Genomic DNA, 19,289 nt, shown 5'->3' on the forward strand with positions numbered 1-19,289 from the left:
GTGCTCTATCCTTTTAAATGCTGAATGCCAAGCAAGGAAACAACATGGACCATTTTTTAAGTCTGCGGTATGACTTGGCCGTGGTTTGAACAACGGACGTTCTCACCATTACACCATGGATTCTGGTTTGACTTTTTGTGCAATTGTGATAAACTGACGTCGTTGTGGATTTTGAACATCGTGAGCCAAGGGTCTAAAGGTGAACACTAAATAGCCAAATCCACTTATTTTATCTAGTGGTGTTGGCTGTTTATTGGGTAGGTGACAAGACATTACATTGCTCTCCATCCCCTGGCAAACCTGAAAATGATCTCCCCAGTATCACGGAGCAGTTCCCCATCCACGTTCCACCAGGCAGGCCACTCGGCTCTCTGCTCACTTGAAGATTCTTCAACATTTCCATCACTGGTGACTGCATTCCTCTTTACAACTTTCACTCGCACAGCTCTCGTTATAAATGTCTCCACCAATGGTGATTCAAGCTGCGGGAAAGCACCATGGCAAACAATTTAAATGTTGTTTTGTTTTCTTTAATATTGGAGATTAGGCTCAGAAACAAAGCTTGCATATGTATTGCACTTGAAGCAAAAAGCTATGAGAAACTTCTTTTCACACCGGTTTTCCAGGAAAAGTTGCAATTACTGTACATCCTTTGTCAGGATACCGAAGGATGAACCATGCCATTTCAACTTTATGTATTGTGGAGAAATATTTTTGTGCGGTTGTGATACGTTTTACGTGAAGTGAGGGTTGTTAGGGTGTTATCATTTTACTTGTGTCATTTTTGTGAGCCATGAAATGGTCTTTGCAGTTTCTTGGCAAAATCAAATTGGTACTTGTGGCTGATGGGATTGACAAACGCATGAACATCCTCGTGTTAGACCCAGATCAGCTCATCAAATTGGTATATCCTGCTTGTTACTGTGGTCATGTTCTCGACTGTTTTTGATCACCTTCATATGACTTCCAAGTGTAATAGGTCTCTCTGCTCTGTATGATACATGAAGTTTTGCCAGTGCAGCAACTACCAAGGTGAGGTAATAGCATCTCGGGCTGGCAGGAGGCCTGGAGGTACACACACTCACTTCTGTGCTGTCACGCATGGGCTTGAATCCTGGCCCAGCTATAAACTGTCATCCTGGTGTTTCACAAACAGGGCGATTCATCAATGTGTGTGCTCTTCCACGGATGAATGTTAAAGATCCCATGGTGTCCATCGCGAAGAGCAGGTGAGCTATTGCTGGCAACCTGAAGAGATTGCAAATTCCTGCCCAGACTTCCTGAGTTGGAGTGGAAACCCACCCAGGATTGTAGCCGAGTAACTGCTTCAGCGGCACCAAAGCTCTCCATCAGGTCTGGTACATCATGATTATGAATGGCATCTCACCTCACCTCCACGTAAGGGTTTCGGTTTGAAGACTTGTTTTTAGATCCTCGTGGAGGATCTATAACTCTTACATTGTTGTTCTTCATCTTCTTCTTGTGGACTTTTTTGTTTCACAGCCTACAGTTTTCATCGAAACTTCCTGAAACTTGGCATATATATGTAAAAATACCCTGCGCAGACAGTAACCATCTCCGATTTTGAAAATTCCTCCTTGAAAAAAAAAAGTTATGACGTCAAAATATCTCCGCTAATGGAAATCGCCTAAAAAATTATCTCAAACTAGGCAAGCTTTTTGAATTCTGTTTGCAGGAATCGAACAGGGCATTAGCAGAGATGAATTACCGTACATATGATACATTACTATGACGTCATTCCTATTTTTTGTTTCACAACCCACAGTTGTCATCGGATCTTCGTGAAACTTGCCATGTATATGCAGAAAGCCCACGCGCAGGCAGTAACCATCTCCGATTTTGGAAATTCTTCCTAGAAAAAAAGTTGACGTCATATCGCCGCTAATAGAAATCGCCTATACCATTATCTCCGAAACATGGCAAGCTGTTTGAATTTTGTTTGTGGGAATCAAGCCGGGCATTAGCACAGATAATTTATCGCAAACCTGATACATCACAATGATGTCATATTCGTTTTTATGATGTCATCATTAAGAGGACGAGGATCTTAGCTCATTTGAGCTTGTTTTTTTTGTATTTTGTTACATCCCAAAGTTTATCTCTCATGCAATTTCATTATCTGTTTTAAGCTGTAGGTTGGTTGTTTTATCAGCAAAAGGAAGTGAGTTAAAGGGGTTGACAGGGAGTGGGAGAGTCGAACAAAGGGTTATCAAAATGAAAGGAAACTTGGACACGGGGAGAAAGTGATTTGGCCCATCACACCTGTACTGCAGTCCCTTCAGAAAGTATTCACACCCCTTGAGTTTTTCACATTTTGTTGTTACACCTGAATTAAAATGGATTCAATTGAAATTTTTTGTCACCGATCCACACAAAACACCCCATAATGTCAAAGTAAAAATGTGTTTTTAGAATTTTTTTAAAAAATAAAAAGATGAAATGTCTTGCGTCAATAACTCTTCAACCACTTTGCTATGACACTCCAAGTTGAGCTCAGGTCCATCCAATTTCCTTTGATCATCCTTGAGATGTCTACAACTTGATTGAACATGATTTAGAAAGAAACACACCTTTCCATATGAGGTCTCACGGTTGACAGTGCATGTCACAGCAGAAACTCTACCATGAAGTCCAAGGAACTGTCCGTAGAATTCCGAGATAGAATTGTGAGGAGGTATAGATCTGGGGAAGGGTATTAAACAATTTCTGGGGTGTTGAAAGTTCCCAAGAGCACAGAGAGCTCCATCATTAGGAAATGGAACAAATATGGAACTACCCAGACTCTTCATAGAGCTGGCCATTCAACCAAGCTGAGCAACTGGGAAAGAAGGACCTTGGTAAGCAAGGTGACCAAGAACCCAATCACCACTCTGACAGAATTATAGAGTTCCTTGGCTGAGATAGGAGAACCTGCTGGAAGGACAACAGTCTCTGCAGCACTTCACCGATCTTGGCTTTATGGGAGAGTGGCCAGATGGAAACCACTCCTGAGAAAAAGGCACATGATAGCATGCCTGGAATTTACAAAAAGGCACGTGAAAGACTCTAAGAGAATGAGGCAAAAGATTCTGTGATCTAATGAGACAAATTGAACCCTTTGGCCTAAATGCAAAGTGCAACATCTGGCAGGAAACTAAGCACAGCTCAACACCCATCCAACACCATTCATACTGTGAAGCATGGTGGTGGCAGCATCATGCTATGGGGATGATTTTTAGTGGCAGGGACTGGGAGATTTGTCAGGATAGAGGGAACAATGAATGGAAGCAAATCCTTGGAAAAGCTTCTTCAGAGTGAAAAAGACCTTGGACTGCAGCAAAGATTTATGTTCAAACAGGACAATGACCCCAAGGATACAGCCAAAGCAACACCGGAATGGCTTCAGAACAAGAACGTGAAAGTCCTTGAGTGGCCCAGCCAAAGCCTCGACTTGAATCCCATCGAGAATCTGTGGAAAGACTTGATTGCTGTTCATTGATGCTCCCCATCGAACTTGACAGAGTTTGAGAAAATCTGCAACGAAGAATGGGAGAAAATCCCCAAATCCAGACATGTAAAGCTGATACAGACATACCCAAGAATACGCGAAGCTGTAATCACTGCCAAAGGCGCTTCGACAAAGTATTGACTCAGGGGGTTGAATACTTATTGACACAAAACATTTAATCTTTTCATTTTAATTAATTTGTAAACATTTCTAAAAACATGTTTTCACTTTGTCATTTTGGGGCATCTTGTGTAGGTTTGTGACAAAAAAAACTGGTCAGACGGCCAGCTCCAGGAAGAGTCTGGGTAGTTCCATATTCTTTCCATTTCCAAATGATGGAGCTCTCTGTGCTCTTGGGAACTTTCAACACTAGAAATTGTTTTATACCCAGCCCCAGATATATTCCCCCTCACAATTCTATCTTGGAGTTCTATGGAGAGTTCCTTGGACTTCGTGGTAGAGTTTCTGTTTTTACATGCACTGTCAACTGTGGGACCTCATATAGAAAGGTTTGTTTCTTTCTAAAACATGTCCAATCAATTGAATTGGCCACAGGTGGACTCCAATCGAGTTGACGAGACGTCTCAAGGATGATCAAAGGAAATTGGATGCACCTAAGCTCAACTTGGAGCGTCATAGCAAAGGGGTTGAATACTTATTGATGCAAGACATTTCTGATATTTATTTTATTTTTTGGTAAAAATTTCTGAAAACATGTTTTCACTTTGTCATTGTGGGGTATTTTGTGTGGACCAGTGACAAATTTTTATTTCAATTTAATCAATTTTTTAATTCAAGCTGTTGCACAACAAAATATGACAAAAGTCAAGATTTGTGAATACTTTGTGAAGGTACTGTATATTCACATCCCAAATTGCTACCACCTGCAGGATGTTCTAATTTGATAGCTAACTCCAAGCAGGGAATTTGGCCAGGCTACTTACCCACATTGACCTAATTGGTGTAATGAAAAGATAATAATGTGGGAATTGATGTAATGCAAAATTGAAGTTGGAGAAGCATCAGGAGAGAGAGATTAAAGAGTATAAAAATGCAAATATTGGCAGAATTAGAGCAATGCCTTTTAATGTTACAGACTGGTTTACAGTATGAATAAATTACCAATTTGCACAGCTTCCCAGCAAGACAGCTTTGGTCAGATATTCTGTCCCCCAGTTTACCTGAAGCTGTCTAGGATGAGGACCATCGGTGGTTGAAACGTCTGACCTGGGCCTTAAAATTATTTTCCTGGGCAGCAGTTCGAGTTGGCGGTGCTTTCATTTTTGATTCATAATCTACTATAATGGAGCTAAGTGTTTATCTCTTAGACGAAGCGTCAACGGTCCACAAAACTAAGCGATATTGTACTTGGTATACACGACTGGATCACTATCCTTTTTCGCTTGCTATCATGAGCGAATAAGCAAAAATTAGGGGCGGGGGGGGGGGGTAAAAAGTGAAGCTGAGGCCACCGAGTATTATCTATGCAGCACGAGGTATATCACCAAACATGATTAGTCCAGTGCGATCACGTGCCGACCACAGAACAGACCACCACCACCTCTGCCACCCATGCATGGAATGGGTAATCTACTAGCTTTCCCAACAACCAGTGCTTTTGCAAATCCCAGACTTTCTTTTTTAAGGTTGCTGGAAAAGTAACAAGTGCGGTACCTGTACCTGGTAACTTGTACAAGCTTAAGAGTTATTGGTGGTATAGTCATCCCACAACAAGTATAGTTTGTTCAAATTCCTTCAAACCTTGTGCAGTTCTGATGCAGCAGTCAAATTAAACTGTTGCTAATATCTCTGAAGCTGCTTTCTAATTATCTTGTCAGTATTTGAATTCTATTCCAAAATCTTGTTTTACAAAGTGATTCAACTTATAATTTCCTAATCAACATTTATTTATTGATGCCATTTTGTACAATTCAAACTTGTCCTGTTTTTCTCAGGAAATTATTTAAAGATATGTGATGTATTGCTATGTTGTGTCTGTGCATGCGTGAACAGGTCTGGTGTGCAACGGTCAGATTAAAAACTTGTTGGACAATGGTGGCGTTCTGGTAACCCGTGTTTCTCTTTGCCTCTTAACACGCGTTTTGGTTCTGGGAGAACTGACCATCTGATGAGGAGGATAAACTATTTTGCCTTGTGGACTGCCTTATTCTCCCTTCCTGAAGTCATGACCACATGACGATTGGAGAGTTAAAAGCAGAAGAGGAAGAGTGGTCGCCGTACGTGGAGCGTATGCAGCCTATTTCACAGCGAACGATCTTACGAGTGTGGAGAAACAACGGTCCATCATGCTGAGTGTTTGCGGGGCACCGACATACAAGCTCATGTCAAGTTTGTTCGCACCGAGGAAACTGGGAGACGTCCCGTTTTCGGAGCTGGTTGAAGTCGTTGAACAACACGGGAATCCAAGGCCATCTGTGATTGTGCAGCGCTACAAACTGAACATCCGCAGTCAAGAAGGACGCGAGTCCATTTCAGATTAAGTAGCAGCCTTACGTAAATTGGCTGAACGGTGTGAATATGGAGGTAATCTCGAGGAAATGCTACGGGATCGGTTAGTCTGTAGAGTAATGAAGGATCGCATCCAACGCAGATTGCTGACTGAAACAACGTTGGATTTTGACAAGGCCCTGAATATAGCTTTGTCAATGGAATTGGTGGAAAAGAACGCATTGTATCTCCGTGAACATACCGGAGTCGTGTGGGATCAGGAGCAGTAAACAAGATGACTAGCTTGACTAGCTGCCAGACCCCTCCTTTATCTTTTGAAGATGGGTCCGCAGTAAAATGTGATCACTGTGGACGGACGGCTCATAATCAAACGAGCGAGTGTTCAGCTAGAAATGTGGACTGCTATACATGTGGCGAAAAAGGTCACTTTACAAGAGTCTGTCGTTCAAAACCGAAAGTATTCCTCGGAGCAAGAACAGCTCTCCACAGGCAACAAGCAAAAGGTCTCAATACAAGACATATCAGTAAGAGGAAAATGAAGAGGACATGTACAGTTTTTTTCATAAATCGAGCAACCAAGCAAAATCAAAACCACTGGTGAGGTTGGAGGTACAAGGCAGAGAAGTACAGATGCAAATAGATACTGGGTCTTCGGTATCACTGATTAGAGAGGCTATGTTCCAGGAGAAGTGGAGGGCAGACAACCCAAACAGACACGCAATCTGCCCCAATTGGACCATATTCTGCACATATACTGGTGAACCTGTGGATATTGTGGGAGAATGCCAGTTGCTGTTAGGTATGGCACACAGAAGGCAGAGTTGACCTTAACGGTGAGAGGTTCAGGGCCCAGTCTGCTGAGACGGGATTGGCTCCGAGCAATCCGGTTGAATTGGCAGGAGGTGAACAACCTCAATGCCAGTGATCAGTTGAGGAAACTCCTTAAGGACTATGGAGACCTTTTCGCTTTGGAGCTGGGAAAACTGAAAGGAACGGAGGTTGAGCTAGATATTGACCCACATGCAATTCCTAAGTTTGTGAAAGCCCACCCGGTACCATTTTCGCTGAGAGGGAAGTTAGGACAGGAGTTTGATCGGTTGCTAAAGGCTGGGATCATAGAACCTGTACAATTTTCTCGTTGGGCAGCTCCAATCGTCCCGGCAATGAAAGGAGATGGCTCGGTTCGGATATGCGGAGACTACAAGGTTACAGTCAATCCGGCAGCCCGCTCAGACACTGACCCCATTCTGCACATTGATGAGTTGTTCACAAAACTTTCTGGGGGGAACTCTTCATAAAGCTCAACCTGAGCCACGCTGACCACCAGTTGGTTTTGTCAAAAACTTCACGTGAATTTGTCACAATAAACACACGTACGGGATTGTTCAGATACACACTCTTACCATTTGGTATGTCAACGGCGCCATCTGTGTTCCAACGCCAATGGAAAATTTGCTGGTGGGAATTCCAGGAGTCGTGGTCTACCTTGATGATGATTTGTTAGGAACAGGAAATTCCGCTAGTGCCCACCTTTGCAACCTTAAGTGTGTCTTGAAGAAGTTGCAAGATGCGAGATTGCAATTACAATTACATAAATGCGTTTTTCTCGCTGCTGAAGTCACATTCCTCGACCACAAGTTAACTGTGAATGGGATACAGCCGACAGATGAGAAGGTCAAGGCAATCACCGAGGCACCTGCACCAAAGAATGTAAAAGAACTGAGGTCCTCCTTTGGACTACTGAACTACGATGGCAAGTTTATGCCCGATTTAGCATCTGCACTTGAGGCTCGACATCGCCTACGATGGAAGGAGGTGCGGTGGCAATGGAAGAAGGATCAACAAGGATCACCATTCGCTAGTCATAAGCAAGAACTGAGTGTTTATGTAGGTTGTGTGCTATGGGGAGCACGGGTTGTACTGCCACCCCAATGCCGACGTCAGATGGTTGACATGTTGCACGAGGGCCACCCAGGTATTGAAAGGATGAAGACTTTGGCACAAAGCTACATGTGGTGGCCACGAATGGATATTGACTTGGAACAAAGAGTTAAAGGATGTCATGAATGTCAGGCGTTCCAGAAACTTACGTCCAAAGCACTACTGCATCCTTGGGAGTACCCTAGACAACCATGGTCGCACATAAATGTAGACTATGCGGGTCCAGTCGAAGGGAAGATGCTATTCATTGTGGTCGATGCATACTCAAAGTGGATTGAAGTATAAGTCACTTCGAAAATGACGAGTGAAGTCACGATTGACAAACTGCGAGAAACATTTGCTGCACACGGCATACCACAAACTCTTGCGTCAAACAATGGGCCATTTTTCACGAGCGAATAATTTGCAAAGTTCGTGAACATCAACAGAGTTCGACATGCCAGGAGTGCTCCATACCATCCAGCGACAAATGGGTCAGCGGAATGTGCGGTGCAAACTGTGAAATTGGCACTGTGTAAAATGAGTGGTCCCTTGCACACTCGCGTGTCACGATTTCTCGAGTTATCGCACAACACCACAATCCATGAAACAAACACCGGCAGAGATGCTCATGAACAGGAAACTCCGTACACATATAAACACCGTTGTACCCAACATCAACACCACAGTTGAGCATGAACAGCTGTCACAAAAATTAGCTCATGATTCCCGGACAATTCACGAGTTTGAAATTGGACAATATGTTTCAGTTCAAAATTACAGCTCAGGCGCCAAGTGGGTACCCGGTTACATTGCCAAGTGAACGGGTCTTGTTTCATGTACTGTGGAAGTGTCAACTCGAGGCATGCAGCAGATATGGAAGCGACATGCCGACCAGATTAGACACCGAGCTTCGATGTTGTCATCGAAAGTCATCAGCGATGCTGATTTTTCAGCAGGAGTGGAGGAAGCTCCTGAACATCAGGGGAGTGACACATAGGTACCTGAGGAGAGCAACGTCGCAGTGGATGACATTGAGGGCCTCAAGGTCAACATTGCTCCGAAGCCTGCCAGGAGGCGTTACCCACAAAGAGATCGAAAACCAAAACAACCAGATTGCTGTGGCTGTAAAAATAATTAAAGGCCAAGCATGCAATGTACAAAGACTGAAGTATTCATTGCTCTCTGACATATTGTGTACTACATAATTACATAAGCCATGGGCATTTCTGGAGAATTTAGGATTACAATTGTTCTTGGGGGAGGGTTTAAAAGGGTGTTAATTGTCTTTGGAGGAGGGATGTGTGATGTATTGCTATGTTGAGTCTGTGCATGCGTGGACAGGCCTGGTGTGCAACGGTCGGATGAAAAGCTTGTTGGATAATGGCGGCGTTCTGGTAACCCGTGTTTCTCTTTGCCTCTTGACACGTGTTTCGGTTCTGGGAGAACTGAACAAGATATTTGTATAAATGCATTTCCACAATGGTAACCACAACCCTTCCCCTTCAACTTCCCATTCACCAATTCCCAAAATATAACAGCTCAGGCACTACACTCTGAAGTGTATGTCGTACCTGATACCTGCGGCTTCCTTGATGCTTCAGGTACTTCATGAAATCGACACGTGAGGTCTTGTGGACAACATCCAGGACCAACTCTCCATCGTGGGGCCTAAAGATGCATGACATGTTTGGGCTAAAAAGAAAGCCACACAAAATACGAGACCAAATTTGGATTGTACAGGCAAAATTGGAGGACTTCGGCATTGCACATTAACCCGAGTAAGCTGATCTGGAAGTTGTAATGACTGAAATGTTATGGTGATTTGCAAATCTGCCTTTACATTTCACTTTCAGTCCAGTTTAGTTGAATTTTCATGTTTATCAGAGACCACAGAAGTTGTTTGTTGCAACTTTTACCTTGAAGCCACCCCACATGTACCAAATCCACAGGAGCTGGGTCCTGCTGTGATGTTAACATTCAGAAAGCTGCCCCGCATTACAGTCCACTGCTCCTCATCTGGGTGGAACACGTAGGGATCGGGTTGCAGTGATTTTGGAAAACTCTACACTGTCTGATGACAAGTGCCATTGGTATTCTCACTCGATACTTACATACCTTGTGGAGTGTTTGTCCTGATGAAAAAGGGGGAATCAAATGTAGATCAAAATGTATTCGCATGAACAGCAATGTGCAATAGTTTCCATGTTTACATTCTGGGAATTGCAGGTGTTTAGCAGGTGGATAGTACGCGTGATGTTCAGCATTTATCATGTATGACCGTGTGTTTTACCTGGCATTCGACTGATTTCCACTGTTCGTACTTGGTAGGAAGGCGATCTCACAATCCACAGGCCTGTGGTGGTGGAATAAATTATTTATTATAAATAAACGTAACAAGTTGCAGGCACACACCAAGTGAAGAGCTTTCAAAAACTGTTTTAAATTAAATTTGTTGTTGCTACGAGATAGAGGAACGTGTTTATTGTTGCCTCTCGTACTCAAATGTACCTTTTTATCTTGATAAGGCAACGTTCTACATTGTCATATTATTTCTTTAAAACAAGACCTTAACTCTAAATGTTGTGGTTGTAAAGAACATTCATAAACGAGTGCGAGAAGAAAAGATCCTTTTTGTGTTTTATTTATAATATTGTTATGGACACAGTTTTCAACAACCATCACTCTACCCACCGGTATGGGACGAAAAGGTGTCCTCCCAGATCCGCTGGGTTAATTTGGCTTGAATCAGCGTCTCCGAGCACAATGACTATGGCAGAATAGCCGAGCGATGCTTGTTACACGCTCGTGAGTTAGCTTGGACCCAATCTGCCCATCTAACCAGGTTAATCAGCCAATTCATGAAGCATTATGTAGCCCGCTCCCAATGACCAAGTTTTCATCAAAACAGATATTTATTAAAAGAGAAAAGGGGTGGTGGGTAGGAAAGGGGAGAAAGCACGGCCACGCAGCTATTAAGGTTAGATAAATCAAATAATGTAAATAAAGAAATAAAGCAATGTGCCCTGAACCCACAATGGCTTAGCAAATACACCTTCCTCGTTCACTTGGGGGGAACATGGGACACATTAGGGGACTGACGAGAAAAATAACCTATCTGCACGGCACTGCTGTGCATGCAGTGTGGGTCTGACTCCAGCCCGGTCAGCCATTGGGGTCCTGTCTGGGCCTACAGCGGTTCGGGGTGGATCTCGGCTCGTGGCGGCAACCTCTCGCCAGAAGACCAGCGGCAGCACATGCAGTAGTAGCCCAAAGCTGAATGGGGAAGACTGGCAGCAGGCACTGAAAACATAAATGCAGAACCAACAATATGAATGCTGACCCCGAAGAATGGACAGCAGATACAGAATCTGGCCAAAGTGCGCAATGACACCGGTGCTCTTAGAGTCCCCATGGGACCCGTTGAAGTGCCCATGGGGCGTGCTCATTGGACAGCGAAGCCTGATTGATGTTCTTATACGGGCATGTTCTTGGTCGAGCCGGTAGCCTTGCGCTGACCCCGCGATCATGCCATTGGTCATAATCATTGGTCATTATGGGGAGGCAACAAAATAAAGACAAGGTAAACCATGGGGAAGGTTCAAGTGCATATGGAGGCAGGGCTTGGCTATGGACATTTGGGTGGAGGGAATAGATCTTTCAAACATGTGCTGGACACGTTTTATCAAATACAGAAATTACACCACACTTACCCTAACGCCAAATATGAAATAACTATTCTAATCTAGCCCCCATTTTACCCCCTTGACCAGATCTGTAACCATAAAAATGAAGTTCTTAAAGCAGGTGTTCATGTGATGGCAATCGATTTTGTAGTGTCCGAGTTTGAGAACATGGTGTGTTTGGGACCTACAATCTCAACCCATTTTCAATACCAAGTTCCAGCTTTGTGTTTAATGTGGGACCGTATTCAAATTTTTTCTCAATTTCAAAGACAGCAGTTTGGAAATACAGTATTTATTTCTCACAGGGTTTACCTAAAGGCCCTTTTTAAAGGTTTAGGTAAAGGTTTACCTAAACACCTTGACGTTTTAGCCAACGTATGCCGATTTTTGAATTTTTTTTCTAAAACGCTGGCACACGTTGAATACGTTATGGGTAAGTTTTGATAACATTGAGAGCACGCTGAAAAACACTGCCATACGTCGTTGTACGCTGGCTTTAAACGTTGTACTTTTTGGTTGTCCTCAAATTTTTTCATGCTTGAAATTTCACGACGTATGCCGGCATATGACTCACACGTTCCGCTACGCTGGCCACAAGTTGTATGCACGGTCTGCGATCGTTGACAGACGTCAACACATGATACTTGTAAGTTAATCATAAGTTGAGACACGCCGAGGTAATGTTTAGCGTACCCGAAACTTATTTCTAACCTATGATTAACGTGTTGTTGGCACGTTACGCGATCGTTGCCACACATCGACAGACGTTACTTTTAAGTTACTCATAGGCTGAAAGACGTCGGTATAATGGATCGTCCTTGCGTCAGCGGCCACGGCCACGGCCAGGACACTTATTTGCAGCATTCTTCAAACTTTTCTTCAGCATGATGAGGATGTTCACACTTCGATGTCTGGCTTGGCTATGATTCCAATTGTCCATCGGCAGCGTCTATTTAAAATAGTCGAGTTTGAGCGTTTTAACACGTTCAGAAGAAACGCTTCAAATTTCCAAACCCCAGCATCAAAAAACAAAGGCGAGTGACAGCAATTTAAATCGTTCATTGTAAACAATGAAAATAGCTGAGTGGTACCGTTTAAAAGTCGTTGAGTGTAAAAAAAATCCAATTGTTGAGCGCAAGCGTATACTTTCAATAGTGGAGATGCAGCCATTTAAATCGTTGAGTGGCAGCCTATGAATAGCAAACCCTACGTCACCGGCAAAGATAAACTGCTGCACGATATGGATAAGTTAGGCTATCGTTGGGCATAGTTTGTGAACGCTGGCTTCACGATAATTATTCGTTGGTATACCGTATCTATAAGTTATCGAAGCGCTCTATGCACATTATTAGTTCATTGTGCATTTGTCCAACCCGTTATGAATAGACCTAAATCGTAAAAACAAGCCATAGCTCATTGTTGAAAAAGCCCCATAAAAAATTAGCCGCGAAGAACTTCGAACAATGGTGCAAAGATGTCTCCTACCCGTGGACACGCGGACGCAAGGAGGATCCATCATAACCCACACCCTCCCCCTCACACTCACCTACTACTGCCAACATGAACAAACTACTACTAATACTAATACTAATACTGATACTGATACTGTTACTGCTGACATGGACATCGACTCAAAAAGGACTCGAAAACACTGTTGGGTTCCCCTTTTATGAACATCATTTTTATATACCAATTCCCAAAACCGCTGGGAACACGTCTTTATATGGCAGTTGTAAGTTAGAAACACGTTAATTTTTTTTTTTTTGTCGACCGGAAGACGTCATTGGAATACGTCTACATACGTCGATGTGTGTTAGGACGACGTAAAGAATTGGTTCAAAGCACGTCAAACATAAGTTAGAAATAAGTTTCGCGTAAAAAAGACATTACCGCGACGTGTTTCGACTTATGAGTAGCTTATAAGTAGCCTTTGTGGACGTGTGTAAGCGTCCACATATCGTGTGTAAAACTTATGCCCATCGCATGCGGAACGTGTGTCATACGCCGAGTACATCGTAAAATTTTGAACATGTTTAAAATTTCTTGACGTACTCTACTTACTACGACGTATGAGAGCGTACTTTAGCGTTCTACTCACGTATACCAAACTTACTCATACCGGATTTGACGTGCCCCAACGTTTAAGACACATTTTTCTTAGGTCGGCATACGCTGGCAAGATGTTGTCACTTCCATTTCTACGGCAGTTATGATTCGAATCGTTGTGCGTCAGCCTTTTAATAGGCTACGTCACGACATCGTCGGCGATGCGTGCAACGCGCTATGCCGAAGTTAGACTATCGTTGGGCATCGGTTGTGTAGGCCGACAACAGGTTCAGCATTCGTTGGTATAAGTTATCTATAACACAACGAAACGTTCTGTGTCCGTTACCAATGCGTTATACATAAGACCAAGTCGCTATGAATACGTCCGAATCTTTAAAAAAAAACATCAAAAGTTCAACGTCAGCCAGCGTTTTACATACATTTTAATACGTTGCCATCGCTGGCTAAAACGTCAAGGTGTGACCGGGCCTTAACCAAAGCACCGATTTACATTAATAATATGGTATACTGTACGAGTGGGATCATTAATGTATTTTAAGACTTCTGTAACAGCTCCAATTATTCCCACCTTATGGGGTCGGCCGGGGAATGTTTCTTGGCCCAGGTCTTTCATGAACAGGTGGGTTAGGCCCATTTGTGAAAGACTAAAGGTGGCAGGAAAGTTGTAAATTGTTTGGGGTGCCGGTCATAACTCGCCTCCTATTCATCAAACCGTGGCATCTTTAGTGTCCACCATGTATAATGCTGGTCCATCTGAGGGACGGTGTACTTTGTGATGCAACTTGCTGCTTATAAAGCATCAATCTGAGTTTATAGTTAGGTCAGGAATTAAATCCATATTGGACAGCCTAATAGTCTCTCTCTCTATCGAGTGCAGCCTGTGGCTGCTGGTTGCATCATTGGTTGAGACGCGGCTATGCCGCTGATGCAGTGTCCCCCTTACCAGTACACTGGTACTCATTTTGACGACCTCGGAAGGATGACAGGCTGAGTCAACCTCCTGGTGTATATTAATTCAGCGGCCAACGGGGCTTGAACTCAAGACCCTAGGATCCCAAGCCGCCACCCAAACCACTAAGCCAACACCAGGCTTATAGCTCAACAGTAAATGCACCACTTCAAAACCATTCTTTCGGATGAGGGGAATCATCTCACATATATATATATATATACACACATATATACACACATATATATACACATACACACACATATATACACATACACACACACACACACACACACACACACACACACACACACACACACACACACTAATGAGCCAAAACATTATGACCACCTGCCTAATATGCTGTTGGTTCTCCGTGTGCCGCCAAAACAGCTCTGACCCGCCGAGGCACGGACTCCACAAGACCCCTGAAGGTGTACTGTGGTATTTGGCACCAAAACATTAGCAGCAGATCCTTCAAGTCCTATAAGTTGTGAGGTGGAGCCGCCGTGGATCGGACTTGTCGGTCCAGCACATCCCACAGATGCTCAATCAGATTGAGATCTGGAGAATTTGGAGGCCAGGGCAACACCGTGAACACCTCATCATGTTCCTCAAACCATTCCCGAACAATGTGTGCAGTATGGCAGGGCGCATTATCCTACTAAAAGAGGCCACTGCCAACAGGAAATACCATTGCCATGAAAGGGTGTACCTGGTCTGCAATGATGTTTAGGTAGGTGACACGTGTCAAAATTGACGTCCACATAAATGGCCAGACCCAGGGTTTCCCAGTAGAACATTGCCCAGAGCATCACACTCCCTCCACCGGCTTGTCGTCTTTCCACAGTGCATCCTGGAGCCATCACTTCCCCAGGTAAACGGCACACACGTACATGGCCATCCACGTGATCTCAAAGAAAACGGGACTCATCTGACCAGGCGACCTTCTTCCACTGCTCCAAGGTCCAGTTCTGACGCTCACGTGCCCATTGTAGACGTTTGACGGTGGACAGGGGTCATCATGGGCACTTTGACCGGTCTGCGGCTAGCAACCCCATATGCAGCAGGGTGCGATGCACTATGGATTGTGACACATTCCTCCCGTGACCACCATTAAAATTGTCTGTGACTTGTGCCAAAGTAGACCTTCTGTTGGTTCGGACCAGATGGGAGAGACATCGTTGCCCTGGCGCATCGATAAGCCTTGGGCGCCTTAACACCCTGTCGCCAGTTTGTGGTTTGTCCCTCCTCAGACCACTGTCGGTGGATACTCACCACTGCTGACCAGGAGCACCCCATAAGCCTTGCCATTTCAGAGATGCTCTGACCCAGTCATCTGGCCATAACAATTTGGCCCTTATCAAAGTCGCTCAGGTCTTTACTCCTGCCCATTTCTCCTGCAACCACCACATCAACTTCAAGAACTGACTGTTCACTTGCTGCCTAATATTGTTGTGGGCTGGGGTTTAGTGGCGATAAACGACCACTTTCTGGAGCAGTCGAGTCGTCTCCCACCGAACACCCGGAATTTAGGTCGTGACTCTTGGATAAGTCTGAAAGGTCATGGGTACCTTAGCGGACCATGGTCGCCAATATTTTGACGGCGTAGGGTAGGGTTAATTGCCTAATTTCAATATACCTAAGTACCCACATAGTCTAACTACCGGGGAAAACCACACCCTCGACGGACCTTGGGCGGAACGGACCGTTTACCGAGCCCGATCCGGGTGTAAACCGAGCGGGGATTACCAAGATCCGTCGGTCCAAATGAACAATTTATGGCACGAACGGCCTCACCAATTTCAATATGCACCGTGCTGGGTCAATGGGAGAAAGCTCAGAAAACGAATTGGTACATTTAACGGGTTTATTTATCAGGGGGCAGGGGAGCACACAAAGAGCAGAGCTATCCGGAAATGTAATGTACAATGAACACAGGGCACTTAGACAATTTCTACTTAGAGGACGGTGCCACACACACACACGCACACACCCAAAAGAGCTGGACCCCGTCGGGTCTTTATTTCGGCCTTTCAGCTCGGAGGGAAGGCGAGCTGAGGGCAGGGCCTAGCCAGGTACCTCCCTGCCTCGTGCGGTTTCACCGGACCCGCACTTGTGGAGCTTGGAGTCCGTGAACGGGGACGGGGATCCCAGCTCGAGCGCTCCAACGCAAACCACCACGGTGGGACTCGAACCCACGATACAGAGTCCACGGGCCCACGACCCTGGCTGCTCAGTCACCACCACCACGGACCGCAGACCGCTCGAACCACGACCACCGACCAAGCCAATCGCCACAATGACTGCTCACCACTCGACTTATTCCTCAGCATTTTTGGCTTCTCATTGGCTGGGGCACTCGTGCGATGCTCGCCCTTGGCTCATTGGGCAGAGGAAACACTCCATGCCCTTTTTTGGAGCGGGGCTCCGATCTGACGTGATGGAAGCCCCGCCCACGTCTGTGCTCGGCTCGCATGCGCGTGAGGAAGGCCGATGGTGGCAGGAGTGAAGGAGGGATGTTGTTGTTGCAGTTGATGTATAAAAACCTTACGAAAAAATAACTCGTAGCACACACACGAAATGCCCCCATTCAACAGAAGGAAGGATTCCAACGATAAACACATACTTATCGAAATAACTAAGCTTAGGGACTGCTGTCTGTGTGTGTGCAAATGGCTTCCAGATTCGTAACAATATATCCCACCCCTTGACAGGTGCCATTGTAACAAGATAATCAATGTTATTCACTTCACCTGTCAGTGGCCATAATGTTTTGGGTCATCAGTGTATATATACATACCAGCAGGAACCCACAGAAATTTCACGTAATGTCCAGTGTCCTGTGGTGTCAAATTTCAATCATAACTCTATATGGCACATTACTGAGTGTTTCAAAATGTCGCAAAACTGTTTTTGAATCTGTAACTTCTTCATGCTAAAACTTCACGGTAAACGACGTTGTGTGTGACCATTTTACCTTGTCGTTTGCCTTGGGTCTCGGTGTCAAGAATTTTGACTCGAACATCTGTAAGAACCCTTCCTCGAGAAAATGCCACGTACAGTTGGCCATGGGTGAAGACTGGCCAAAGTAAGTAAATGCCAACCTTGTCAAATGTCTGGCCTTGTGCCTTGTTGATTGTCATTGAGTAAGCCAAGCATAGGGGAAACTGTATTCTCTGTAAAGTAAACGGCAAGCTGGTGTCACTTGAGCAGCTTTACTTGAGGCATTCAGAAGTGAGTTTTACTTCAACACAGTTTTGGTGCAGATTGATGACCTCTAATCTGGTACCAATTCATAGTCCATGTTGCAGGGTGAGGTTGCGAAGCAACATGACAATACAACCAACCTTGAAATTAATGTAGTGAGGTGGCATCCTGGATGGTGTGGGGAATTGATGAATTCCATAGGATAGTTCTCTGCCTACTCAACATTGTATGACAAAAAACCTCCTCAACATTGTCACACTTAACTGAATCTGCACTGAGGAAATTGACTGTTTGACCTGGCAACGTCTGCATGGCTTCTTCATTCATGGCCAGACAGTTGTCGTTTTTAGGAGACAGGATGACACTGGTGTGTCTGCCTTCGCTGATTGTATTCGTGAAAACGTCCTCAATCAGTGAACCTCTTACAAGGCATGCAGCAGGTACTTTTACGTGCGTGCATGTGGCCAGAGCATGTGGTGACATGCTCCACATTACGTGCATGTGGCCAGAGATCAGCCACAAGGATTCCACTGCCAAAAAGAAGCAGCCATCTTGAGAAGTTTTCCTTGTTTGGGTGATTGCGCATGTTTTGAGTAAGCACCAATTGATGAAAATGTTCCCACAAATGTGAACGTTTGAGGCATGTGTCAACAACGATGGCTGGTGGAGATCATGGTACAATTGGTAGGACTTGTCTGAAATCCCTGCCGAACAGAATGGCTTTGCCTCCAAAAAGCTGATTACAATGACATCTTGTAAACATCTGTCTGTGGCATGAAGTGCAGGGGTGGGTATCATGGATGCTTCATCAATGATGAACAGCATCCGGTTATGCAGGATGTCAGCCTGATGGGTAATGGGAGAAACATTGCAGGAAATGGTTCCTACTACCGGCACTGGAAGCTGAAACAAACTGTATATAGTCCGGCAGATATGTGAAATATTCTGGTAGTTTTGTGCCTTTGATGATACAAGCATGAAATTTGGTACACAGTTATAGCATACCCTTAGGAAACATTTTGGATATAGGGACATTCCAGATTACCCCTAGGGTCAAAATGGTGGCCATTTTACAAAATGGCTGCCACGAATAACAAATTCTGCCTACAAGGTCAGCAAAGTCATATGTGCTTGGTGCAAAACACAATGTAGTGAGTATAATATGATTATTATCAACTAGTATGCACATGCTTCATTATCTACTTCATATTTGACTAAAAAATGCATCTACGGTGGTCTATGAGGGACACAGATAACAGTTTACCATCGCAATAATGCATGGCTGGAACAAGAGCTCTGCAATATGATCATGCATGTGAATGTTACCTGAATATTGTTTCTGGAAATATAAATAGATCAAAAATCAAATTTGGTGAAAGGAACTTAGACTCCATGAATATTTCCATTATTAATTACATACTGGTAGCTGGCAAAGTCGCGATTCAATGCATAAATTTGCGAAATCGATATTGATGTACTC

The 19,289-nt window shown here is 44.3% G+C and overlaps 1 protein-coding gene across 6 annotated transcripts in view; it reads right to left on the reverse strand.

Annotated features, from left to right (window-relative positions):
* The window catches only part of CERKL (CERK like autophagy regulator), a 167,492-nt gene that overhangs the window by 20,059 nt on the left and 128,144 nt on the right, over positions 1 to 19,289 (reverse strand). For 3 of the 6 annotated variants that reach the window (XM_085876607.1, XM_085876601.1, XM_085876602.1), the window contains exons 8-13: positions 10,191 to 10,253; positions 10,016 to 10,032; positions 9,817 to 9,916; positions 9,472 to 9,568; positions 9,244 to 9,345; positions 301 to 482 (exon numbers count right to left, since the gene is read on the reverse strand). In XM_085876607.1, coding sequence (XP_085732733.1) covers positions 301 to 482; positions 9,244 to 9,345; positions 9,472 to 9,568; positions 9,817 to 9,916; positions 10,016 to 10,032; positions 10,191 to 10,253 — 561 coding nt within the window. The remainder of the gene's footprint in view (positions 1 to 300; positions 483 to 9,243; positions 9,346 to 9,471; positions 9,569 to 9,816; positions 9,917 to 10,015; positions 10,033 to 10,190; positions 10,254 to 19,289) is intronic. The other 3 variants (XM_085876603.1, XM_085876604.1, XM_085876605.1) reach the window with 2 other exon arrangements.

This window comes from Eptatretus burgeri, chromosome 4 (genome assembly GCF_056783735.1).
Source record: "Eptatretus burgeri isolate ZD-2024b chromosome 4, Ebu_testis_v1, whole genome shotgun sequence".
In the NCBI taxonomy this organism is placed as follows: domain Eukaryota; kingdom Metazoa; phylum Chordata; class Myxini; order Myxiniformes; family Myxinidae; genus Eptatretus; species Eptatretus burgeri.